This window comes from Misgurnus anguillicaudatus, chromosome 19 (assembly GCF_027580225.2).
Source record: "Misgurnus anguillicaudatus chromosome 19, ASM2758022v2, whole genome shotgun sequence".
In the NCBI taxonomy this organism is placed as follows: Eukaryota; Metazoa; Chordata; class Actinopteri; order Cypriniformes; family Cobitidae; genus Misgurnus; species Misgurnus anguillicaudatus.
The window spans coordinates 4218285-4245535 of NC_073355.2; the positions used below are offsets into that span (position 1 = coordinate 4218285).

General features: G+C 38.2%; 2 protein-coding genes across 4 annotated transcripts in view; both read right to left on the minus strand.

Moving 5' to 3' along the window:
- The window catches only part of radil2a (Ras association and DIL domains 2a), a 41937-nt gene extending 29423 nt beyond the window's left edge, over window positions 1-12514 (minus strand). The window contains exons 1-6 of one of the 3 annotated variants that reach the window (XR_008638619.2): window positions 9647-12514; window positions 8455-8784; window positions 8091-8326; window positions 7025-7353; window positions 1197-1856; window positions 368-405 (exon numbers count right to left, since the gene is read on the minus strand). Coding sequence is in view for 2 of the 3 variants with exons in the window: in XM_055183899.2 (XP_055039874.2) it covers window positions 368-405; window positions 1197-1856; window positions 7025-7353; window positions 8091-8326; window positions 8455-8784; window positions 9647-9774 (1721 nt within the window). In the remaining variant the exon portion in view is untranslated. The remainder of the gene's footprint in view (window positions 1-367; window positions 406-1196; window positions 1857-7024; window positions 7354-8090; window positions 8327-8454; window positions 8785-9646) is intronic. The other 2 variants (XM_055183899.2, XM_055183907.2) reach the window with 2 other exon arrangements.
- Window positions 12515-13067: 553 nt separating this feature from the next.
- On the minus strand, window positions 13068-26850 carry luc7l3 (LUC7-like 3 pre-mRNA splicing factor). Its single transcript, XM_055183922.2, has 11 exons — window positions 26629-26850; window positions 24839-24905; window positions 24719-24758; window positions 23890-24034; window positions 23743-23817; window positions 23550-23654; window positions 22836-22997; window positions 20296-20630; window positions 19544-19872; window positions 16738-16934; window positions 13068-13583 (listed from the first exon to the last, which is right to left on the minus strand). The coding sequence occupies exons 1-10, from the start codon at window positions 26725-26727 to the stop codon at window positions 16771-16773; spliced, it is 1521 nt and encodes a 506-aa protein (XP_055039897.2). The 5' UTR covers window positions 26728-26850; the 3' UTR covers window positions 13068-13583; window positions 16738-16770.
- Window positions 26851-27251: the final 401 nt, after the last annotated feature.

Consider the following 27251-nt stretch of genomic DNA (forward strand, 5'->3'; position numbering starts at 1 on the left):
ACCTCTTATACTTGGGAGCAAACACATACTGAGGTGTTCCTGGGAGGTTAAGCACATAACGCTCAATCTTTAAATAATAATTAAGTGACTTACTTAAATCAGGTGACCTGGAAAATGCGCATAAAACCATTTTCATTCCTATTTCCATTTCCAATGCAAATACACCTTTTCCGAACTGCCTTAAAAACCACCTCATTCTGCGCTATATGGGAGTTTTTGAGAAATTGATTTCCATTGGCTCTATTTTTAATTCGCAATGTCAATTTGTGCAATTTAAAAGGCAATGGAAACGCAGCTAGTATCTCTGTTCTTATTTCCTGCCTGTGTATGGCATGAATGTGTGCCGGAGGAAATGAAACTCTCTCACATGTCTGGGTGCAGAGCTGCGAGTTCTTTTGTTCTTTCCTGTGGAGATAGAAAAAGAAAATCCATTACAGAAAACTGTGCCATAACCTTTAATCTGTGATGACAATGATCTGAACAGATTTGTTCTTTAAATCGCTGGTCTATGTTCACATCTGTGTCTGTATTGTCAGTTTTTAGGATGGAACATTTGTATTAAACATCAGTGACAAGTTCTGAGACACAGCAGCACTGGGTTAAATGTTATAAAACAACAGATGAGAGCAAGTTACGCATTTTTTATGCATTATTATGTTTTTTTTTTGCCCAATTCAGTTTTTAAAGCAGACGTGTCGTGTGTGAATGACCCGTTATAGTGGGAAAAATGTTTTATCTGCTGAAACCAATTGTAGGCTTACACTCACCTAAAGGATTATTAGGAACACTATACTAATACTGTGTTTGACCCCCTTTCGCCTTCAGAACTGCCTTAATTCTATGTGGCATTGATTCAACAAGGTGCTGATAGCATTCTTTAGAAATGTTGGCCCATATTGATAGGATAGCATTTTGCAGTTGATGGAGATTTGTGGGATCCACATCCAGGGCCTGAAGCTCCCGTTCTACCACATCCCAAAGATGCTCTATTAGGTTGAGATCTGGTGACTGTGGGGGCCATTTTCATTTTTACTGGAGTATCGCTTTAAATCTATATGTTTATTACACTACAAGTTGCTTTGGATAAAATGGTCTGCCAGATAAATACATTTAAATGTCAATGCATAATTGTGCCTACATATTTCAATTGTACATGATTAGAAACAATGTAACAACGTCTATGGACTTCTACTCACCCACATGGTAAGCTGGATCTGACCAGCAATTTGAAGCAGTAATTTCCGGAGATGAACCAACTCAAAGTTAGTGGCGGAGTGCTGAATGCAAAGGCACAGCAGAAATGCTGAAGTGAGTCTAGGTTCTTCTCCTCCAGGGTCCACCATGCTGAGAATCTTCTCTAGGACCTGATCTTCCTCCTGCAGCTGGTAAGACAGTAACACCACCTTACCATCCAGGTCCCTCCAGCGAGCCGCTGCTTTCCGAGGCCTCGTCCTCCTCACGGACGTTCCGCAGAGTTTACAGGGAGACACCGTGGCAGGGGGACAAAGCGTTGCCATCCAGGATGGGGTCTGGAAGGCCCCTGAAGCCGTAGGGTCCTTGAACATGAAGAGATAGTGCTGACCGAGACCCACCAGGTCTCCTGGACACAACTCGACTTCGCATTCGAGAGGGACACCGTTGTGAGTAACGAAAGCGCAGTGTAAGGGTCTGAGTGTGGTTAAGGTCTTGGTTTGATCAGTGGTGTCCAGGCGCTGTATGCAGCAGTGCTGAGGCAGGATATCTGGGGCGAAAAGCAGGACATCCACCTTTAGGGTCTCTTTCTCCCTATCAGCAGTGGATTCACCGGAGGAGCCAAACACACAACTGCTCCGACTCATCAGATAGATAAGAAAGTCCTGCAAAGATTAAAAAATACATTTATCTGTTCAGGATCAAGTCTGTCACCTTCACTGAGATTATCACTTGTGTGTCACATAAAACACTGCTCTGATTTAAAACATTATATCATCTGGGCCTAGTTTTTCAAAAGTAATCCACTAGGATTTTGGATAACGGATTGGATCAAATCTTGAAAATGGGTTTTTCAAAAGAAAAAACGGATTACATAATCGAATTAGATCACGTAATCCAATCTTGGCTTTGATCCGGATCAAACCTTTAGTTTGGGTTTTTCAAAACTTTTTAGTAGGATTTGGATCACTTTGATCAATATTTGATCACTATTTTAAACAATTACTACTTTTAAAAAATGCGGGCCAGAGAGCGGGTCGGGTACACTATTTATTTTTTTTGCGGTCCGAGGTGCGAGCGGATTAGTTGAAAACGTCGGTTGGGTGCGGGTTGTTTATACATTGATTGACCCCGCATCACTGATAAGTATTCAGTTGGAGTTCAGATTCAGAATTACTTGTAATTTTACTGTTATTTGTTTTATTTAATATTAATGGTGCCGTAGAATGTAAAACTGTATTTATCTAGGCATAGATGAATAATAAGAGTTCTGTACATGGTAATAACATATCATGAGCCTCAAACACAATTGTTACTCTTATGTAAACCATGTGCATGCAAAAGACCTTCTGAGTTAGCACTATATGCTAGTTAATGCTATATGCTAGCGTTTAGGCTAAAGTACTATTGACGTTACAGTTACATTTTACAGATCCATGATGAAAAAACACAAACTTACCACTCAGAAACGTCCATTAACAATCTCCAAAGAATTGATATTTCATACCTTCATCTGATACAGACTCAAACATAAGGTCTGTTTACACACACAGAGCTACTGAACTGCTCTGAGAAACAGCCAATCGGAGCAGAGCTCAACATTATTATTCATGATCATTTCAAATTAGATAATAAGAGACCATTTCATTCTAAGGGCAAATCCTAGGGTTGTAAATGGACATGTAAAACTGTCTCTGGATGATTTTGGCACTTAATAAAGCCACATACCTTCTATGTAGATATCAGAGAACAATTTAACAGATTATTTCAATGTATTCTTTGGCACGTCATCATTGAAACCTAAGTAACATGAGTTTTTACAATACAAGAGAATAGAAATCTTTCAACACATTGATAAAACAGACAGAGCTGTTAATTCGTGAATTCACTTTGCCGGTGAAGCACAGGATTCTTCAGATCTAAAGAGGAAGCTCTCATAAGAGATTTCTTGTAATTCCATCACCTGAGATAAAATATCTCCTGTAAAATAACTGTCATTCAGCCTTTTAAACACCCAACATGCCTGACATAAAAAAGATTAAAGGTGGGTATCTAATTTTGAAAAATCGGTAGCCGACTAGCAATGAAATCATGATACCACCCTCCATTCAAATCGCCATCCAAAGTCAAGCCTTTTTCAAAACACATGAACACGCACAGATCAGACGTCCACATCTCATGTCTCATTCAACAGTGAGAAATCTTTGCAGTACAAAGTGAATAACATTACCAAAATAACCAACATAAACAACTGGTTTACACCACAGTTAGTTAAAGCACACTTTCGGTTGTGTAGATGTAGTAACTATATCGTTACACTAATCCGTAAACCAACACAAATTTCATAAGCAACACAATCTTTCATCAAAGTAGAATATCGGAATCCATCTCAATACAATCATATCGCATACCTACCTTACCAAAATAAACAGTGCAACGACCCTTTCAGACCCTTTGCCTCCTGCAGCTGTTTGCATCTCGTTGTTGTTATAAAAGATGTCTTTGGTTTTGTGGCCCCTGTGCAGGTTGTCAATTCAGCAGGAACGTTTGCTATTCTCCTTCTGTTTACAGATGGGAGGTGAGCGCACGTGAATGTGCTGATGACGTATGGTGTCTGTGTGAACAGGCTGTGCGGTGGCATTCAAATTACGCTTACGGATGAGGGACAAAAAAGGCAACGTCCGTTCGAACCGAGATCTATGATTGGTTTAACATTTTTTGGTCCTACACAAACATACATTTTAACAAATACATTTAAACAACCTAACACAGTGATTGCTTTCAGGATGTGAGAAGACTTTTAACCAGCATAACTAAAAATGTTTCTGGATCAAATGAGATACCCTGCCTTTAATGTCTGCAAAACTCTATAATTTCAACCGAAATTTATTTCTATAATGCCTTTCACAAATTTGCACTGTAGCAAAGCAACTTTAAGGTAAATACAGAGTAATGGACATTACGATTCAAGATATGCTGAGTTTTCCGAAACGTTGTAGCACCCGTCATGGTTAAAATGCTTAAAATATACTGCCTAATTTAATAAATGAAGGTAAATAAAACTTCAGATAACAATAAGTTTGAATAAAAGCTTGTATATTCAAATGTTTTAAGGGCCATTTATGAACAACTAGCATTTCTAGCTATAAATGTAGATGCACAAAGTGGACACTAAACAAGACTGAAAGCATTGTGTGACAGTGTAAGGTTTGTAACTGAGATTTGTGACTGCTGTGGTTCACCACAGTTTTAGTAAACAATACTGATTATGACCTGCAGTAAACTACAGCACTCAGTGTATATTCATGACCCTCAAATTTAAACTCATGATTATAGTGCAACATTGACTAAAGACAATACTCGTATCTCCAACTGCAAACTGGTTCACTGTGTTCTCATGTGATGTAAGAATCACATATCAAGCTTGGGAAATGTTGGGAAAGCGAGCTTCATGAATATTTTCAAGCCAGCATTAAATCAAGTTATACTTTTCAAAATTTACATTTCCTATTGCGACACATTATTGCGAAGAAAATTAAATATGTGCATTCAAAATATTTATTAAAATGTAATTACAGAAGAGAAATGGCTTGAGAATAAAGATCCATGTTGATTTTAACTTTGGTGGTTTATTACTTGTGTAGCTATGTTATAGGCTTTCTAAAGGGTGTGTAAACACAATAACATACACATGCACACCCATTGAACACTGCAAACTCAGCAACACTGGTGAAAATGCTTAGCTTTACCACAGTGGCATTTTACAAGTTTTACTAACTGCTAAAACTACTGTAATGTATCCCAATAAAGCTGAAGAGAAAGTGTGTCCAACAGTCTAAAAAATGCTGGGTTATTTTTAACCCAGCACTGTGTCAAACAGGGACAAACCCAGCCATTGGGTTAAATCAACTCAAAAAATATATTTTTTGACCCAACACTGGGTTAAAAATAACCCAGCGTTTTTAAATTTCTGTATGAACCACTGATTTGTCAAATAACAATATTATATTAATCAGACTGATTTAGAGTGTGGTGGTATCTTGTTAGTTTTTTAAACGTCGTGATCTCTGGGCTCAATCTGAACATTCTTCTCAAAGTTGTTTCATCCTGCTTGTTAGATAAGCTGAGAACTCGTGTAGTTCTCCAGGATGTCTAGAGATCACCTGTGTCCCACATGTCTGCTATCTGTCCAAATCCTATCACTCTGACAGGAGATTCACCACACAAGCACAGGATACTCCTTACCAGATTAAACTGTCTTTAAGACCTTAGGGCATCTGTCAACAACGTAGCGTAAATTTCCCAGTGACTTATGTAACCATTAGATAAGACGTCTAGAACTGCCGTCAGGGACATCCGATCACCTCGAGTTACATCGGTTACAACTGTTTCACCAAGTGAAGATAAACTACTGGGGTTTTGTGCTGTAGTGCCACATGATGTGGTAAAAAACTAAATGTTTTGAAAAATGGTATGTTATTGTCAAATTACTGCAACACAATAAACATTTAGCATCTCATATTTGTCAGGACTCTGCCTTGAAGTCTTGTGTTGTATTTGTATTTTGTCATGGTGGCAGAGTTCTGGCAGTCCCAGGCCTTGTGTGGCGGCTCATGCCTTGCTTACTGTGGCATGTGCCTCCGGTGTCTTGTCATTTGTCCCCGCCCCCTCGTCCTCCTGCTTATTGTTAATTATTACTTCTTCCCATCACCTGTTCCCTCCTCGTTATCTTGTTTAGTTTCTCTTATATAATGTTCTCTTGTCCTTGTTTCTGTGCAGGTTCATTTCGTATTGTCGGTGTGGTTTCTTGTTCTTGTCAAGTCAAGTCAAGAGTTTTATTGTCAGGTCTAGTCTAGTGTTTTGTGTCAGTCTATGCTGTATGCCCCCACGTGGGCTTTTGTTTGTCTTGTTTATTATTAAAATCTTTTGTTAACCCCTTCATCGTCCGTTATTGGGTTCATCTGTCCAATCCCTAACAATATTGTAGCTGCTTAAGCTCAAAGAAAAAACGTTGGGTCTCATTCACTAAGCATGCGTACACCCAAATTTGTGCGTGAGTTTGGGTGTTTTCACGAACAAATCATCATTCAACAAAAACTTTTGTATCAAAATTTTCTCAAAATGGTTAAGAACAACGAATACCACATTTATGTAATAATCACGTAGGTACGCTATAATCAAATATAATTACATTAATGTTGATATACAACATGTACATTACTATAATTTATATTATCATATTTTTTATATTATTATTTACATTTATGTTATTTCTATATACCATACATTATTATATAGCCTAATTGTTTTTTACACAAACATATATGCCAAGATGCGCTTTGCTTCCTCACTTTTTAAATCTCTATATGAAAGCGTCCTCTTAATGTGTAATATAAAAGTTAATAAGATGTCCAAACATCAATCACTTGATCTCCTGCCTGTTTTATTTTTTATACAGATGCACATCTCTGGTGAAGTCATATTAAATGTGTTTGTTATCACATCCCTACTTCTATTTTTACTAATGTTACTCCAGTGCACATGCAGCGCATCTGGCTTTCTCAGCTGATAACAAAAAACTCTCAATTCGAAAATGCAAAACAGAACATTACCGATCATAAATATGATCATGGATTTCTTGTTTTGCTTCGGTGACAAACTGCTCTAAAATGCACCTGTATTTAATGCCGTCCACTTGTGATCCGATCGACCAAAATGCATCTTATTACCATTTGTAAACAGGGCCTGAGTTCCCTTAAGGGTTAATGCTACAAATTACATTATATCTAGTCAAGGAAAACATATTTAAAGCTCTTAACAGCCACAGTCCTACCTGTCTTTGGTTGTATCCTTGCAACAAAAGGAAGTATGGGAAATCAAAAGGCAGGTGGATGGAGTACTGTGTGGTGTTGTCATCGCTACTTTCAGTCTCCTCTTTTTCAGCGTGGAGGCGGTGAGCCTCTTTATCAGCCTCTGCCTCTGGATCCTCCTGCAGATGTGCATTATGGGCCACACTGGCTTCCTTTCCTATTGTTGAGACGTCCCTGTCACTCAAGCTCCTCCAGATATTTACAGCATCCCCTCCATCTCCCGTTCCATCGACAAACAGGGAGGTGACCCGCGATCTGTTGTTCTGCAGCTTTCGAATCTGGGAATTGAGGCCTGGGGAAAAATGGGAATACAAATAGGTAGATGTGATGGCAAGACAGGAAAGGTTTTCATATTATCATATATTTTATATGTAAATGTAAAAGAAATTAGAAATTCTCCAGTTTGGTTTCTAGGTGGTTGCTTAGTGGCCCAGGTAACAAACCCCACCACCAAATCTCTTAATAAGAGGTTTTATGTTGTTGACGCGTATATTTTAGGTGATCTGCTATAAGGTTACTGAAAACATGTAGCTAAATAGAACTGACATGATATAAAGCCCATTGAACTCAGATCTGTTTAATGCTGTGAAATGCTCTCAGAGGTTAATCTTTCGCATCCATTAACACTCTGGGCGTTATCAGCTGTGGAAATGGGCGTTTCATCCACATTGTTTTGCCAGAACACACAGTGCTGAAGTCGAGTTATCCAGTCACCAATTCACAAGGGAACCCTGTGGAACAGCACAGCCTTACGCCAAAGCCAACAGCCTCAGAGTGCAGGAAACACACTCAGAAAGAAAAACAAGTGGCTGATTCAGTGCTTCAGGCTCCAGGATTGTGGGAAAACTCAGTGTGAGAGCTGATATGACTATCCCAATAAAACATACTTCTAACGGAGAGCAATCTCGCAAAGCCTCTTGCTGACAGGGCTTTGTTGGGATAAGCTATGAGGGACCTCGGATTGTTAAAACATTCCTAAATTGCGTCGACTGAAACATTGAGATCGCAAGTCAACCTCTCAACTCTTACCTGCAGTGATGGTGTCTGTATCTTTGGAAGTTTGTGCCTCCACGCTTGCTCTTTTCTGGATCTCGAAACGCCTTGAGAATCCCTCCTTGGGTTTCCATAGTGACTGCAACATGAGCGGCTTCTCATGGTCACCGACAATCCGAAAGCACTCAGTCTTCCACTCGTTGTCCAATCCGGTTCTGCCAATCGTATCACAAAGCACATAAGAACTGGGGTCTTCGCTTTCCAAGCAGTACCTGTGAGACAGGAGAACAACTTCATTATCCAACCACACATCTTGTATGTTTTCAGCCTTTGTTTTTGCGGTGCCCGTAACCTAATCTTAACTTTGCCGAACCTTCAAACGCAAGAGCATGTCCCTCACCTCTCCAGAGCTTCTTTGACCAGCTCCTTGGCACTGGAGTGACTGGTGGCCAGCACACTCTTGTAGTTGGTCCCTTGACAAATGCCACTGCCAAATATCTTTAGGATCCCTGGAAGAGACCTCTGAATAGATAGCTCGGCAGGGTCGTCCACTGAATGCAAGTCCCTGGCTAGCGTTTTGTCATCCTGACCTTGCCAACTGTCCCGCAGAATAGGACTTCGGTTAAACACAGTGCTCAGGCGGTTGTTGTGTCTCCGTATCTTACTCTTGGCCGGCTGTCTGACTCCGCTGCTCTCCACCGACTGAGCTGTGCTATCGGATGCGCTGGACCTAAGAAATGGAAAAGAGACTTCAATGAAGATATGATGACCTAGAAAATCTGTTTACTGTACAGTGTCCTCCATAAGTATTGGGACAGTAAAGGCAAAATTGCTTTGATTGCTGTAGAGTCAAAAATGCTAAACATTATAAGGTGAATACGAGACAAAAGTACAAAATGTTTCTCACCTTTAACATATACAATACCAGAAACTTTACCATTATACTCGCAATTAAAAATAGTTTTTTACAGTTGCAGTTTATATAAATAAATCCAACACTATGCTTGTCTTAAGTTAATGATTAAAAACAAAAACAAATGCTATTAATTGCTATCATTAATATATCAAACGACAGATAATAATTGATTATGACAGAACTTTTATGGCCGTCATTCATGATGTCAGCTCTATCACTACACCTAAAAGATGTTAGTCATCGGATAATTACCTAAACATTGCCCGAAACATCAGCAAATGCCAAGAGCAAATCAAAATTAAAGATTTAAAAATCAAAATTAGATTATGAGGCTTCATCCTGTATTACACTGATGTGGTCACAAATACGGTTATTTGGTCAAAACCATGTCAGATAAATTGAAGCTGACATTAAGCTTTAAGTCATCAATAATTTAACAAGATTTGTCAGCACTTTAAATTAAGGATTAACACATTATTGTATGCAGCTGACCTGATAGTAATGACACATAGAGTGATAGTAACAAACTGCACTGTTAGTAAACATCTGAATATTTAACATTCTTGTTGGCAACAATAGGTTGGCCAAAGTTTGAATACTTTATCTATTAGGGTTATTCGTTTGTAAGCGTAATAAAAGTAAAGTAATATAATGTATGAGTATGTGAATAACTCACTGTAGCGATCCATTGCTGCTCTTTCTGCCCAGCATTGCCAGGCGTCTCTTGGGTGAACGGATCAGTAACCCAACCGGAAAGCCCAGAGCTTGTTTAGAGGTGTGATTGCTTCTCTCCTCCGAGATCATTTTAACACGTGTATATATAGAAACACATATAGTTTGTCTTTAATATATATCTGTCCTTGTGCTCCCCATGCAGACTGTCATGTCAGCGCAAAACGTTACACTTAAAAGTTTAGCAGCCAGTAACTTAAGTCCTGAATCATGATCAGACGACCTGCTTCCCAATATGTTCAAATACGTTCCTAAAAATAAAAAAATAAAACGATATCCACTTTTCCATTAATACATGAAGCTTTATTTTCCTTTTCGGTCACAAAAATTCCACTTTATTTCGTCATGTCCCTGCGAGTTTAACCAAAATGGAAGTCTTATATTAAATGACAGCACAACAAATGTTTTTGGATTAATGCAACGAGCTGTCGACGACGCTGAGCGTTCCGTGCGTGTTTAAGTCCCGTTTGAAAAGTTCAGCGCTACTACACTGACGTCATGGAGGCGTCTACCTATGGGCGTCTACGAACGCTGACCGTAAAAGTGAATCATACTACGGCCAGAGTCGGCCAAGGTCCCTCTCATGAATATTAATGAGATTAAGCGACTCAACTAAGCATTCATATGACGTCACGTACTTAGGCGAACGCCCCGCTGGAGGGCAAGATCTGCTGCTGACCGCAGGTTGAGTGAGTCATTTATTTTGTTTAGCCTAAATTCTGAATAGTTGTTGTGCAATAAAATGCACCAACCGACGAGACAAGCCTCTTCAAAATGCTGTCAGAGAAGAAAACTCAGAAAGGAGGAACTTGTGAATTTTTAGCCATAAATTATATCTTTACGCCATTTTCTTACATGGATTGCTGTCGTGTATTAATTGAGGCAACCAACTACAGTGATTAGTTACAATAACTGCTAAAGTTAGTTAAAGATTTGTCATGTTAAGCTACCTCAGACTGATCTTGTTTTTTCATTATGATTTAAAATATTATAATACACTAAAATATGATATAATAATATAAATTGTCTCTAGTATAATGCAACGAATTTTCCAAGGAAATCGATGTTAAAAGATATAGCCGAAGTGTTGGTCTGACAGGAATCTAGCGGTTTAGTGAATATAAAATACGACATCGAGTGTTGTGTAGAGATCGCAAGTGACAAAAACATTTAGTTTGTGTTCATAACTTAATTTTTCTTCTGATGAGAGGTGATTTAAATATTCGTGACTTAAAACAGACGGAAAATTGACCGGCTTGTAGGCTACTGCCTCTTTATGGAGATCCCAATGTAAACTGCCGCTTCTTGCCCTCCAACACCCGGTGGCTCACGTGACTGAACTTCTGGAAGAAAAAAACAGCGCTAGCGTAAACGTCGTAATGCATATTTGTGAAACAAACATTCGCTGTAGTAGAACTATCGATGAAGACCTAAAACCAACAGGTATCAGATAATTTATATTTTAATTATTTTAATTTCTAAGATTTAACGAAACACGAGAATGAGTGAAGACATCCATTTATTATAATATATCAATGAATCATTAATAACATACGTTGCTAATAAAAATAAATACACAAATGCTGTTGTGTGATACAGACAGGGATCTGCAGTGGTCTCAAGTTGCGTGTGAGGACAGACTTGGGATCAGTTTAATAGAGTAAGGAAAGGGTGGGAGAGGATTTCCCTTGCCCTGGGTGTGAAAGCCTTCAACAATATAAAACGCAATCCATTTCTCTGCTTCGTCATAAATGGAGCATTTTACATACGGTTTAAAATATTGGTGCAGTACGCCATCTAGCGGTAGCGTAAAGTTAACCCCATACCTGGGGCAGCCCTTTTTGAGTGAGCGGTGGGTGATGTACACATTCAAATAACTCTGGCATTTTTGGTCTATGAGCCTAATCTTTGTTTAAAGACACACTGAAGTGTCTGAATGTGAAAATATTAAATTAAAAAATAGCAGTTTATATTTACTTTAATAAATAAAAAGAATGCAACAAAGTATATATTGTATACATCAAATTATTAAAATATTTTTTTGCATTTCTGGTGTGAAACAAAGACATAAGTCTAAACTGTGATCCAAATTTCCAAAAACATGATTTTTGTGTTATATATTTTAAACTAGCATCAAAGGCTGTCAACGGTTTGCTGCATACTTGTCACAAATTAATAAATTACTCTCACCACATAATTACTATTGCTAAAAAGTTTTGAAATAAGACATAGTGTTATGATTATATAATTAATATGCATTCCTATGGAGTCAGTGACATGTAACAAAATGAATGTCACTACATCATCTACATCACTTTTATCATCAGATGGCCTTGACATATGAAAACTACACTGAGAGCTTTTTAACAAAATATACAGTTTCAAGATTTTTTTGGTTTACAATAGGGTTTTAGTGTTATTAATATGTAAAATCAAATTAGGGCCACCTCTGGGCCCCGTGACATCTTGGAAAATGAATCAAACTACATAATTTCCCCCAAACTACACTCCAAGAGGTTTCCAATGATGTAGGGGTGGTTTCCCGTACAGGGATTAGCTTAAGCCAGGACTAGGCCTTAGTTTAATTAGGAAATATAGCTAAGAACATTACTTGTGTGCATTTTGAGGCAAAACAAAGGGCACTAATGTCAGTGCAAGTTGTTTTCAGTTTGGACACCACTTACATTTATTTTAGTCTAGGACTGATCTAATCCCAGTACATGAAACCACCCAATATATTGTTTGTTTATAATTGGGTACTAGTGTTACATAAAGTAGCAACATGGGTCCACCTGGGGGACTGTGACATTTTAGAAAATGCCTTTCACTGTCATTCTTTTCCAAAAAACAACGGATAAGAACTAGATAAGAATTCTCATGCAAAACACTAAAGGTAGGCATACCGCTGGTGGGACAGTGACATTCAGCAAAATAGAAATGTTTTAAAAGCACACCTTTTTCGTAAATGAATCGAACACTCTCCCTACATAATTTGTTTTATAAAACATTGTTGAAAACTGCATTCTAGATTCTTAGACCTTTCCAATGATATATAGTTTGTCACGATTAGAAATCAATTTTCCATGATGAAGTAAACTCTGGTCTTCCACTCACGAGATGGCGCTAGGTAATGGATTCATCTAGCTTAGACCCACTTGTTGTCAATGATTTAAAATCACTTAATTCCACACTGAATTATTTCGGGCCAAATTTCAAACGCATTTGCATACTGCACATCAAATACATATATTTATATCAATTAGAAACAATATCTCCCACCTTTTTATTTTGTATTTAGAAAGTCGGCATTTTTAAGAATACATGTCCTTCGAAATAAACATCCCAAAAGAAGCCACACACTCAGAAAGGGTTTTTCTTTTATTCAAGACAAATACAGATTTTAAAACTGGAACAAAACGAAAATCATTTCTCTAAACTAAAATTGTATAAAGATTTGGGATTCAGCATTACAGAGGGGAATAAGAAGCAGTTAAGAGACGCTTAAGGCTGCCAGTCAAAATACTGCACAAAACCGATCTTCAATTTAAATGTATGAGCAGACTGTACAGAGCAAACATGCCACAATGTGCTTTATTCAATTTGAATGCATACCAACAGAAATAATTGTGGACCTGTATCTATGCACATTTGTAGCAATAAGACCAAAAAACAAAAAACCCAAACAAACATGTTAAAAAGAACAGGAAAGCTCCTATGGAAACGTTGAAAATGGGATACAGAACCATTTTACATTTGTACATGTATCTTTATAATTCGATCATAATAGACCACTACATCTGTGGTTCACCTTGTTTAAAGCAGCCGTGTTGTGTTGCAGGATGAAGATCTTCAGGTTTTCTCTTCCAGCTGTCCAACTCCCCCTGATGTACACAAATGGTCAGAGAGCTTTCGATTAGTGTGTGAAACCAGACAGCACATCTAATCAATACTTCAATTACCCCAGGACAGTTTAAACATGTAAAATGACAAATGTGATGTCACATTTGTTTATTTAAATGATGCCCTTTATCCATTACTTTTGTTTAAATATCCTTATTTAACCCTCATCAACATTCATTTTTTGACCTATGAAACATTCAAAGCAGCAGCATAGTAACTGCTCAATTGCAAAGTAAAAACGATGAAAGGAAAGCACAAGACTTGAGTATTTCTTTGAAGAATTAAAATGCCCTCCCTTTCTGTGACCTGACTGGATGATCTTGCTCTGAAAGCATGCACTTCTCTATCTTGAAGACAACACAAATAGGAAATGTAACAAAAAAAGAGAAAAAGTTTACCTTAAACAGACACACCTGCATTAATTCCCAATCTAATTAAACTAGAGCCGGGCGATATATTAAATATCCACTATATACTGAGATATAGAATGATTTGGCTAATTATTATTTTTATCGTAGTATTAATTCATATTTTTATTTCTCATAACATAAGAATGTTAGGTTGTTTTAATAACGCTGACGTAAACTTGTGTTCCTGTAGCTCGATTGGCAGAGCATTGCGTACAATGTCCGTGGGCTTAAAACGCAGTGATTAAAGGGATAGTTCACCCAAAATTGAAAATTCTGTCAATTTTCTCATTCTTATGTTGTTATAATCTGTATTTACTTCTTTTTCTGATGAACATAAAAGAAGATTGATAAATGATGGTAAGCACACAGCTGATTGCAACCATTGAATTCCATAGTAAGAAAACAAATACGATGGAATTCAAGGGGTACCGTCAACGACCACCGGCTGAACCAGTTTAATCCGCTTGCCCGTTTCATATCCCTATCGTGTTTTTTATATATATATATATAGGGTTTTTTTCATCCCCTGGAGAATCAACCAACATTGTCTTAACTTAGCACTTTACTGTATACGTTATATTATTACTAAGCTCGCTTGTCCGGTTTATTCTTAGCTGCTGTATTGTGCTTCTTATATTATCTATCGATTATTCTGTGTTTTCCCCTACATCTATACATGTAAAGCTGCTTTGAAACAATTAACAATTGTGAAAAGCGCTATTTAAATAAAATTTAATTGAAAAACTGTGTGCTTACCAAAATTTATTAGAAAAAAAACTTCTTTATTTATCACAATACTTCCATTATATTTGTTTTCCTACTATGGAAGTCAATGGCTACAGCAGCTGTGTGCTTACCATCATTTATCAAAATATTTCTTCAAAATATCTTTAGAAAATTCATACAGGTTAAAAACAATATGAGGATGAGAAAATAACAATTTTTTATTTTTGGGTGAACTTATTTGGTAAGTCGCTCTGAATATCCTCATCTAAATTCATGAAATGTAAAAACTTAAATTTCAAAAATTTAATGCAAATACATTTTTCTTTCTTGTGTTTGTTTGGGAAAGCCTTTATATTGTATTTTAAATAATACTCTAATGCTTTAATGCCAATACAAAGCAAAGACATGAGATATTGAAATTTTAAATAAGAAAAAATGTTACTATGGCCGCATTTACATTGCATGTTTGAAGTAACTCAATTCTGATTTTTTTCCTTCCCAGATTGAATATGACCCACAAAAGTGTAAGCAGGTAAAAAAGCGCAAAAATTCTGATATGTTCCGATCAATGTATTTTACAACTTGCGCGTTTCCCGTGGCAACGCTCAATCGCGCGGATTGCGCAGCGCATATCCCAGCGCTACAGGATGCCTAATCGCGTCTTTGCATTGCCTTTACATGTAAATCACTCGTGCTTGCCGCGTCTAATGCGTCTAGTGTAAACCCTGCATTAGAGGAGTAATGTTTAAGTTTTACGTCTTGTTAAAGAAATAAAGCTCTTTAGTCTTGTATACATCGCAACATTTTACTTCCTTAGTGGTTTAAGCCGTTTCAGGTCAGTATGTTTAGTATAATAGTTTTATTTAAGTGTTTAGTGTAAATGCTGATATCGGATACGAGTCACTTTTAAAAGATAATGTAAGTGGGTCATCGGATACAGGCAACAAATCTGAATTGGCCATCAAAATTAGCAATGTAAATCCAGCCTATATCGCCCAGGTCTAATTTAGACCCAATACTGCTAACTGAACAGGTATAACAAAAATAAGCAATACAAGCAAGGAGAAAGGACTGGTTTATGGTTTGATAAGTTACTGTATCAACTGGGCTCATGTGTAAATCTGACACATTACATCCACCTGTTTAGGTGCAGAAAGAGCCATTGGTACTTGAAACCAACAGAAAGCAAAACTAAAGACATTAAAAACTGGGAAAAGAGAGATAGGGTGAATAATATACACATCAAGCTCTGAGACACGTTCACAGGCAACAGCATTCAAATGGATGTGGGTAGTGAAAGGAGTACCTTGGGTGAGTACCTGTATAGATTGACAGTATCCTTGATTTTTAAATGGGCTTTTCATGAGGGGGTCGCTCACAACACCAACGCTGTGTGAGGCGCGGAAGTCAGCTGCAATAATTCATTAACCCTACACTTCCATCATTCCAATGCTATCGGATCTCAACTTCAAGAACAGACGTATTAAAAGTGCAACAAAATCAGTATTCATTGCAGTTCAATGAACTTTTTGGACCTCTTATGTACACCTTACAGACATCAGATGGCAAAATGCTGTGCGCTTATGCATGTACAGACATATATGAGCACACAATCACTTAAAGTGCAAAACAAAATTATCTACCAATTGCGATCATTTGAGTTAACATGTTTAGGTAGTAAAGGCAGAGTTAGGGAAAAAAAGGGAAAATAAAAAAAATAAAAACGTAAATTTGGAAGAGAACTTGTCTAAAGAGACAGATGTATGACCGATACAAAACGAGGTACCTCCAGGCATGTTTTTCAGGACTACACTGGCCTTTCCCTCTGGGTTTGTTTCATTCTACTTTCTTCCGTTTCATCGGCCTAGTCCCCATCTTCAGTGCATACTTACGATGCACTATTAAAAAACAGGAAGAAAAATCACAGACAGAACTGAAAGAAAAAGGGGGGAAGGGGAGAGGGGGAGAGACCCGGACCGGAGGGGGACGGTGCACTTACCTGGAGCTGATCTGAGGTCCTATCAGATCAGTTTTAATTGGACTGTGTGTCACCTTCACATTGAAGCTCATCGGCGGTGCCGTTCACTTCTGCTTTGGGAGGCTCGGCCTCCATGGGCTCGGGCTTGGCGAGCTGATTGGTCGTCTCAGCCGAGCCCTTTCCGCTGCTCTTTTTCTCATCAGAAGAGTCCTTGTGCTCTGCAGAAGTCGTTGTAGAAACTTTATTTAGTAAACATAGATTAAAGTCAATTTAGACCACTACAAATCTGGCAATAGACATTTTCCCCTCTACATTTAAGCATGTGTTAATTTTCCCATCAAAATGTATTTTCATAAAAGTTTAAATTAAAATCCCCATGCCTTGATTTTAGACCTATTGAATGTTCAAAATTAAATCTGGACCAAAATACCCATCCCAGGGTTTCCCGCAGCACTTTGCAGTTCAGGCGGCCCGCCTAAGCTGGGAAGCCCTACCGCCTTAACTAGGTCATCCAAAAAATAATAACAACAACAATTCACTGCACAAAAGGCCGTCAAGTGCATCTCTGAGAATAGCGCGGATGTGCTTCACAACGCGAGCGGGCACATGCGCCACACGGCCAATATGAGAGAAAGACGTGGTCTGTCGCTGTCTGGAGGATAACTAGCCAGTTGATAAAACATCTCAGAGAATAGCGCGGACGCACTCCACACCGCGAGTGTACACATGCCTGTTGATTCGATATAATTGTTGAGCGCTCTTGCTCACTTTATTTATGTGCATTTTAACATGCTACAGTAGTTACACTCCTTTAAGATAATGTAATTAATAGTGGGAAATAATCAGTTTTTACAATCTATCATCGTTCGCCAGACGTTCTACAACATCTGCTTTAGTTTGTGTTTATTAACCCTTTAGTTTCACTTCATCACGCAGCTATTCCCGTTAGAGGCATCTGTTAAAAACATTTACAGTTGTGTTCAAAATTATTCAACCCCAACTGAAATTGATTATTTTAGCCGGTTTGACATTGATTTTGATCATTCAGTCATCCTGCTTAAAATTACATCAAAGAGGCATGTGTAGGTCAGACAAATATAACATAACATTTATAATGAAATAACCACAAATGTCTTTTCTGTGCTCACATCATTATCAGTTTTATTCAACCCCCAAGTGACATTCAATTTTAGTACTTAGTACAACATCCTTTTACAGTTAAAACAGCTTTTAAACGTGAAGCATAGCTTGACACAAGTATCTTGCAGCGATCTACGGGTATCTTGGCCCATTCATCATGGGCAAAAGCCTCCAGTTCAGTCACATTCTTAGGCTTGCGCACTGCAACTGCTTTCTTTAAGTCCCACCAGAGGTTCTCAATCGGATTTAAGTCTGGTGACTGCGATGGCCACTTCAAAATGTTCCAGCCTTTTTTCTGCAACCATGCTCTAGTGGACTTGGAGGTATGCTTGGGATCATTGTCCTGTTGAAAGGTCCAACGTCTCCCAAGCCTCAGGTTTGTGACGGACTGCAACACATTGTCATCCAATATCTCCTGGTATTGAAGAGAATTCATGGTACCTTGCACACGCTGAAGTTTCCCTGTACCTGCAGAAGCAAAACAGCCCCAAAGCATGATTGACCCCCCCGCCATGCTTCACAGTAGACAAGGTGTTCTTTTCTTCATAGGCCTTGTTCTTCCTCCTCCAAACATAGCGTTGATCAATGGGCCCAAACAGTTCTAATTTGGTTTCATCAGTCCACAGAACACTATCCCAAAACTTCTGTGGTTTGTCCACATGACTTTTGGCATACTGCAGTCGACTCTTCTTATTTTTTGGAGACAGCAAGGGGGTGCGCCTGGGAGTTCTGGCATGGAGGCCTTCAGTACGCAGGGTGCGCCATATTGTCTGAGCAGAAACTTCAGTACCCACATCTAACAAATCTTTTCTCAGTTCCTCAGCAGTCACACGGGGACTTTTTTCCACTCTACGCTTCAGATAGCGCACAGCAGTCGCAGTTAGCATCTTTTTTCTGCCACGACCAGGAAGCGTTTCAACAGTGCCCTTTGCCTTGAATTTGCGAATGATGCTTCCTATGGTGTCTCTTGGTATGTTTAACATCTTTGCAATTTTCTTATAGCCATTGCCCTTCCTGTGAAGATTAATCACCTCTTCTCTTGTCTTCCTGGACCATTCTCTTGACTTCACCATGTTTGTAACCACACCAGTAAATGTTTAGAAGGAGCTGAGTATCACAGTCATTTTAAAGCTGCCTAATTGGTGCTTATTAGGCTTTATTGCTGTTCCCTGACATCCATAGGTGTTTTCAATACCTGATTGAAAACACTTCAATGAACCTCTGTTCTTCAGAGTGGTAGTTCTTTAAGGGGTTGAATAATTGTGTCAATGAAGAATTCACAAAAGAAACATTTACTACTATATTACAAAACCAATTGATGTCATTTTAGTTGCATATGGTTCTTTAAGAAGTCCTTGTAGGATTTCATTCTGAATACAATTACAAATGTACACTAAATTCCCTAAAACCCTTAACAGCATTGGGGGGTTGAATAATTTTGAACACAACTGTAATTCATTAATAATCTTGTATGTGTTCGTTTTCTGTCATAGTTTCTTCAAATTAAAGTTTTATTAGAGTGTTTTTATTAAAAATATTTTCATTTTACATCATGATGCTTACGCCCCACCCCTTTGATTGCCACGCCCCCAGACCCCCACCCATCCGCCCAACCCTACCACCTTAACTAACACATTTTCTGCGGAAAACCCTGTATCCCATAGTAGATTTATGTCAGATGCCATACCTTTGTCTTTAGAGGTTTTTTCCTTGTCTTTGTCCCCTCTTTCTCGGTCTTTGTCCCCTCTTTCTCGGTCTTTGTCCCCTCTTTCTCGGTCTTTGTCCCCTCTTTCTCGGTCTTTGTCCCCTCTTTCTCGGTCTTTGTCCCCTCTTTCTCGGTCTTTGTCCCCTCTTTCCCGGTCTTTGTCCCCTCTTTCCCGGTCTTTGTCCCTGCTGCGGCTGCGATGCCGGTGACTCCTGCGCTCTGAGCTGCGAGACCTCCTCCTCTCTCGGCTGCGAGAACGTCGCTTCCTGTCCGAGCGGTCCCGACTGCGTTTCCTTTCTCGGTCACGGCTCCTGTCATCCAAGAGAAATAATTTATAGGCCCAAATTTCAACACTTGGCCAACCCAGGGATATAGTACCATGAACAAGACCCACAGAGCGTGATCAGATTGAAATAAAAAAAAATTTAAATTCAAGAAAATTAAAACTAACGGCATTTTGTTATTAAGTTTGAACAAATTTCTCTGAAATTACTTTCTGCTCAAGCAAAGGCTGGCCAATGTGGGTAGAGAAAATTTATATTGACTAATAATGTCATTTTTATGATTTATACAGTTTTTAACGAGGATGTCATTTGACAATCTTGACTAAAATAAAATAATTTAGTTAATGTAGTGAGAAACACCTTCAAGCGTTTTTAGGATAAAGATTACTCCCAAAAATTGTGTCACATTACTACTAACTATATCTCAGCTCTTATAGCAAAGTTTCATACCTGCTGCGTTTTCTGTCACGATCTTTACTCCTGGACCTCTTCCTGTCTCGTGAGCGGCTCCTGCGACGGTCTGATGCTCTGCTGGAGTGTCTGCTGTTGGAGTGACTACGTCTACCGCGTCGATCTCGTTCCCGTTCCCTCTCACGATCTTTTTCCCGCTCGCGTTCCCTTTCTTTCTCACGCTCTCTCTCCCGCTCCTTCTCACGCTCTTTTTCCTTCTCTTCCTCTTCTTTGCGTTTTTTCTCACGTTCCTCTCTTTCACGCTCCCGGTCCTCCTTTTCTTTCTTTCCTCGTTCATCCTTCTCGGGGTCTTCCGAACGTCGGTGGAGTTTCTCCTTGAGGATGAAACGTATTCAGTTATTCTCATAACTCTCATAACACGTTGGACTTTGATGTAACATAAATCATATCTTCAAATAATTACTGTAAAATTAACAGGCAATTTCAACCACCTGATATTGATCCATTAAATACTAAAATGCAATCTCATTATTGTCCCTAGAGAAGAAATAAAGCATATTGATGGAATGATGTTCTTTATTCTCAGCATGTGGCTGTTTTCACTGCTAAAATACATGAGCGTTTGGAAACTCATACACAAGGGTAAACTTATCTTGTGTGTTTACAAATCACATGTTAGTATTGCCACTAGGGATGGGTATTGTTTGGGTTTTTTTCGATACCGGTGCCAAATCGATACTTTTAAAACGGTTCGGGTGCCTAAACGGTGCCTAAAGCGGTACTTTGAAAAAAAGAGTCACAGAAAGATGGTAGATGAAAGTACAGCATAAAACACAATGAAAATTCTTCTCTGTTTGTCATTTGTTTATTAATGATTTGCCTAAAGCACCATCATCTTTTAAGACATGCATTCTTGATTTCTTTATGAAATTTTTGATTTGTGAATTAAATAAAATCTTCTCAACACTCCACTTTGAGCTCAGAAAAATTTTCTATGATTGGTTGTTAATAATCTGTCTAATGATTGGTTAAAGCCTACGCAGCTGCCGCTCACAAAAAGATAAAGGGCGAGTTCTAATCGAAAGTGATCCTTCCTGTGTCCTATTCCCTTCGAAGATCAGATCTCTTGAACTCTAGAGAAAGTTGCGCAATTGTTTCTCATAGTGTGGCTAATTAAACACACTTGGCAAATAGAGCAATAAAATACAGCGTCTTTTTCTCTTTATTTGGATCGACTGTTCATGTGAAATCCTGAAGTGCCCTTCAATGGCGCAAAACGGCATTTGGAATTCACCCAAAATATTTTCTTATCGGCTTGCAAAACCATTCACGTTTTGACGCTTTCTGCTTGTCTCCGATGAACTTGACACCCGTGCCGCGGCCCATCTCAGGCCAATATCAGCCGAAGTACTAATAAAAACATTAGTGAGGTAATACGTTTTAGCAAATTCTCTGAAGGAATGTTACCATATAAAATATAAAATAAGCTGCCGTCAGATCAATTGCGGCATTCACGCGCTCCTCTGAGGATCTCATTTTCCAAATTGTTCTTTTAAGTCAGAATATAAAAATAACCTGGACATATATTCTTACAAAAATTGTTAGATTTGTATTATTAGGGATGTGCAGATGAGGATTTTTTCACATTTTAAACTTATTAAACACAGCGCATATTTTAAATGAAAATATATTTGGCAAAGAAGTTAAAAAGTTGGCTATTTAATCTTTAACATTAGATTATTTAATATTTCCATTTATTAATAAAATTAATTTTTAAAATGTTTGTTCATTATTATTCTTAACGAAAAACTCAACTCCAATAAAATAGTAGCTCCAATGACAAACTTGCTTATATTGCTTGTTTATTAATAAAACGAATTTGACGGATGGTATCTGCGTTAAAACACAAATAAATGAAATATTTAATTGACATAATTTTCATTACTACGAATGCTTATTTGTTCATTATTTTTTATTAAAACAGAACAACAATAAAAATGTAAAATGACTCGCTTATATTAAACCAAACGTTTAACAAAAACGAATAGACGGAGAACATTTTACCTACCCTATAACATAAATAAATCTAAGATCCTTAGATTTTTCAAAACAAATGATTGGTTTCCCTTTTTTATCAATATAAAACTACAATAATGTAAAATATGAACAAACTCACCTAAGTTAAGCGAATCTTTCCGACTTTCACATTCACGTGAATTTTTTAAGTGAGGAAATTATTTACACCATATGAGTGCAGTATAATTTAACTAGTGATTGTGCTGTGCTTGTGTGATTATGCTTTTTGCGCTACAGAGAGCAAAATACTTCAGTCAACCGTTCATGCATTAAGAGGCACCGAAATAAGGCACCGAAATCTGTGTTCTGATTCGGTCCGGTAGGTACCGCCCATATAGGCTTCGGTGCCCAACCCTAATTGCCACAGCTCGCTTGAAAAAAAAACACCCTAAAAAAAATCAGGTACTAGGTAGTGGAAAGAGGAAACCCCACCAAAAGGGAGCCTTAACATGAATTGGAAAAGCATCATTAGTAAATAGTATTAATATATAGCCTAAATTCACCTTAAGTTCCTCTACAGTGGCTTTAATTTTGGCATATCCCATATGCTGCTTGCCCATTAAATGATCATCCACTCTGGACTGAGCGTCACCAACTATGAGGAAAGCACCACACACTTCACAAACTTCCATCTGCTTCTCCTGAGCCGCAAAGCTCTCGATTGTCTGAAAGAAAGAACAAAATCATTGCCAACCCATTTATCATTTTATTAAGAGTAGAGCCCACAATGCATAATAACATAACAATCTACTGAATTTGCAATACATGTTAAACTGTACTGAGGTTAGACTGAGAAAACAAAAATGACGCAAAAGCCTCTTTTGAGAAACATTTTGCATTGAAAATTTAAGCACATTTTACCCAAATACTCATTACTTCAAAACATATGCATTGGATTAAAAAGAACTTGTGAGCAAAAATACCAATTTGTATCAAAAGTAATGGCACGACGAAAAATAAACTTTAATTTCCTTTATTTTTGGCTTGCACAGGTCAAGGGCATTCCGTGCAAAGTATCGTAAGCCCAAGTAAATCATAGGAACATTTACACAGATGATCTGCTTCTGGGAAATGTGGCACTGTTCTTAAGTTTCATTTAACACATCATTACTCAAAACAAAACTTTTTTTATTAATGCCACATGTTTATTGATACAACAGTCTGAGATGTTGCCACAACAGTATTGTGTGTTTAAAGCAGAAGACTTTGAGACTCACTGAAGGTGTGGAACTGAGCTGCTCGCGCTCCTCCTTCAGCTGCTCCACCAGTTTCATCATACCCTGTGCCTCCTCAACACGTCCCTCTGAGCCCAACTCCTCAATCTGATCAGACACATATAAACACAGATTAACATTTCTCATCCCTGTGACCACTCTCACATTGACAGCCTTATCAGTTTATAGAGTTCACCTGAACAACAAGCTCTTCAATCTTCTCCGTAAGGACCTGGGCCTTCTCCTCGTTCTTCCCCGATGGACCTGGTGTCTGGAAATCAAGAGTTGGGAATGATTTGACTTGAAACACTGTGCAAATTTCTTTAGTGTTATGTGTACATACTCCAGAGTTTTGCTGGGCTTGTGACAGTGCCAAGCGTGCATGGCCCCTCCGAATCCTGCGCTCCACCTCAGCCAGGAGACTCTGCAAGTACCGCAGGAAGTCTCTCTCATAGCCTTCCTTCATGAAACGGGAACTCTTCTCATACCTAAATCATTCATGATCAGATCATGCAAACGTTTAAATAGGTTTAAACACACATTTCAGATCTCATCAGGTTTATTAATGAAGATCGCATTTATGTATGAATCGAGATCGTGATTCTTTTTCGATTAACCGCGCAGCCCTAATCCGCAGTGGATCTGATAGGGTCCGACACAGAAAATGCAAATACGGTTAGGATAGATTAGGCATAAAAATATTGTTTGGTTCCGGTTTCCGACCGACCCTGTCAATTTATGTGCCGCTATGAAAACCAACTATTTTGTTGAACGTTTGCCGCTCAACAAGGCAAGTTCTGGCATGGTCACGTGGAAAAGTGACGTCAATGCATACCCTCAGAATAAAAAATCTGTTACGTCTGACATTTTATTTCACGGTAACGTAATATGGAAGGGATAATCCACGGCTAGCCATGCATTAAAGGATTTTAATGCACGACGTAGAGGCAAAGAACCACCCAAAGCGAAGCGTTTATAGTAGCGGATTAATTTCGAACTGTAATCAAACTGACTGGAACTACCTTTGCATTAAATGGTTTTACTGCACACCTTCCAGCCAATAAGAATCGAGTACTTAAACAGCCCTTGGTATAAACCGTCATACCACCCAGCACTAACTAGAGTTTCATAAAATGATTTAGCTAAACAGAACAACAAAAGTGTTAACTTACATTTTCCTCAAGTTTTCATCATGGATTTTTTCACAAGGACCTAAAAAAGCAAACACTTCATTACTCAGCTGATAAAAATAAAATACATTTGAAGAACATTATTTAAGACGTGGTTCTTACCCAAGTCTGATCGTGTATTTGTAAAGAGTTCTGCAGGACAAAAGCCACACAGGTAATACTTGCAGACCTGGAAAACCAACAGAAATGCATAAACTCTTTATTTCTAATATATTTTAAATATATTACTTTATATAGACTTGAAACATTTGCGTGAAATTGAATAAAACATTTCTAACTTTTTTTTAATAATTATATTATAAAAGAAATGTTATAAAAAATAATAAAAGCACATACAGTAAACCAACTATTGAGTTTGTTTTGCTTGTCATTCTTGCTTTGAAATCACAACATTCCTTGCTATTATCACTTATTTGAGATGGGTTGAACTACATCTGCGATTTACTACTAATTAAGGAAACGGCTTTTCTGTCGAGATGCGCATGACTATCGCATGTGATTTATCGTGCAGCCCTAGTTTAAACCCAGTTCTCAAGATTTTGAAAAATCTTTTTCCTTTACAGAAAATGTGTGTTTGGTAATCATAATCCTGGCATAAATATTGTTTCAACATTTAAACTGGGGTCTAATATTACTCTGAACTGTCATAAAAAAAATCTGTGGATTAAACTGTTGCTCAACCCTCCAGTTTTACAGACAAGGTTTAAAGGGTTAGTTCATCCCCAAATTACTCATTTTAAACCACCAAGTCCTACAATTGTCTTCAGAACACATTTTTAGATATTTTTGATGACAAAGTTTGTGACTGTCCCCCAGACTGCGGTTTTTTTCACAATCAAGCCCAGAAAAGAATGAAAGACATCGCCAAAAAAAGTCCATGTTCAATCAGTAATTCAATAATAATAATATAATATTGTGAAACAACGATGATACTTTTGTCAGCAGGTCACAGCAGCGGCATCTAAAATATCTAAAAATGTGTTCTAAAGACAATTGAAGGACTTGGTGGTTTAGAACGATACCGGGGTAAGGGTAAGTGATTTGTGGTAAAAATTGAAATTTTGGGGTGCACTAACCCTTTAATGCTTGCCCAAAATTAAACACGTTTGAGCTTTCTCAACAGAAAGTAACTTGCAATGACAAATCTTTAAATATGCCAGTGCCGTTTATCGGTCTCAAGATAAGGGGTGTTTATAAAAGATGCTTAAACATCTTAGGTTAACTAAGGCCAAGTCCTGGCTTTGGCTAAGCCTTGTCTGTGAAACCAGACAAATAATGTTTTAAGACTTAAGTTTACATGAATGACAAATAACAAAAGAAAAAATATATATAAGACAGTGAATCTTGACAGTTATTTATTTTGCCGCCAGTTCTTAAGTTGTTGCCAGGACACTGCTAAACGTTTGCCATGACGTTAACAGAGTTTATTAGCGTAAGTTACTGCTATGCGTTTAAGGTTGCTTGGGGAGTTTGCCCACAACCAAATCAAGAGAGATCACTCACACTTCTTTTTTTTTGCAAGTCTGTGGGAAATCTAATTGCCCATTTCATTTTCCGTACGACGAACATCAATATCTAACTTAATCAAAAAGTAGAAAAATAATTTAAAGGATTTGGTATGATAAAACTGCCCACGCTTATGATCAACACTTATAAAGGTTCTGGATGAGGGCGGGACGCCGCAATGTGTGTCGCGTGTGTTCATATTCAACGAGCCTAGAGTAACGTTACTAGGTTAAATACAACCTAAACAAACTAAACAACAATGCATCAGGATATGACGAAAAGCACCTACACATCCCATATAAGTCATTCAATGAAATAAACAGGCCTTACTAAATCTGTGTTTAATACATAAACCGCTGCTAGCTCTTAGCCGTTAGCTTACTTACAGTCTCATGATCCCAGCGCACATTACAGCGCTTCTCATCCGGAGCCAAGTTACGATCCCGGCCCATTAACTCATCGAGTAACTGGGCTGCAGAAAGCATCGTGCCGCGAGCTTAATTAAAATCCGTTATAATACAGTCGTATTATTCATCTACAGGACAACGTGGGCTGCGATGGGTCCGCTAATCTCTACAACAAAATGGCAGACAGTGGACGCAACGGATTTTACCCATAAGGCACCTCGAGGAATGTAAGCCGGAGCCGTAAGCCCTAGTGCACCTCTCGGTGGAGTGGATGAAAAGTGTGTTTGCAAATCTTTCACAAAGCACCAATCACAACGGTTGTATGCTTTTGTGACAAACGTACATGGATAACGTAGACTAACTGTGTTCCGTACACTTTCGTGCTTTTTCGATAGCTTTTGGCTACTCCTCGAAGCAACTTGCTCAAAATAAGCATGTTTGTGTGCGCATTCTCTGGGGGAAGGCCTATTGTATGAGTCAAACTTTGATTGATGTCTTTAGGACCAATAGTTTTTGAGAAAAGTGAGGAAAAGTAACTCCTCCGCCTGTGTACGAAAGATGATGAGGGAAAACGATGTTCCGTACATGCTAACAATGATGTT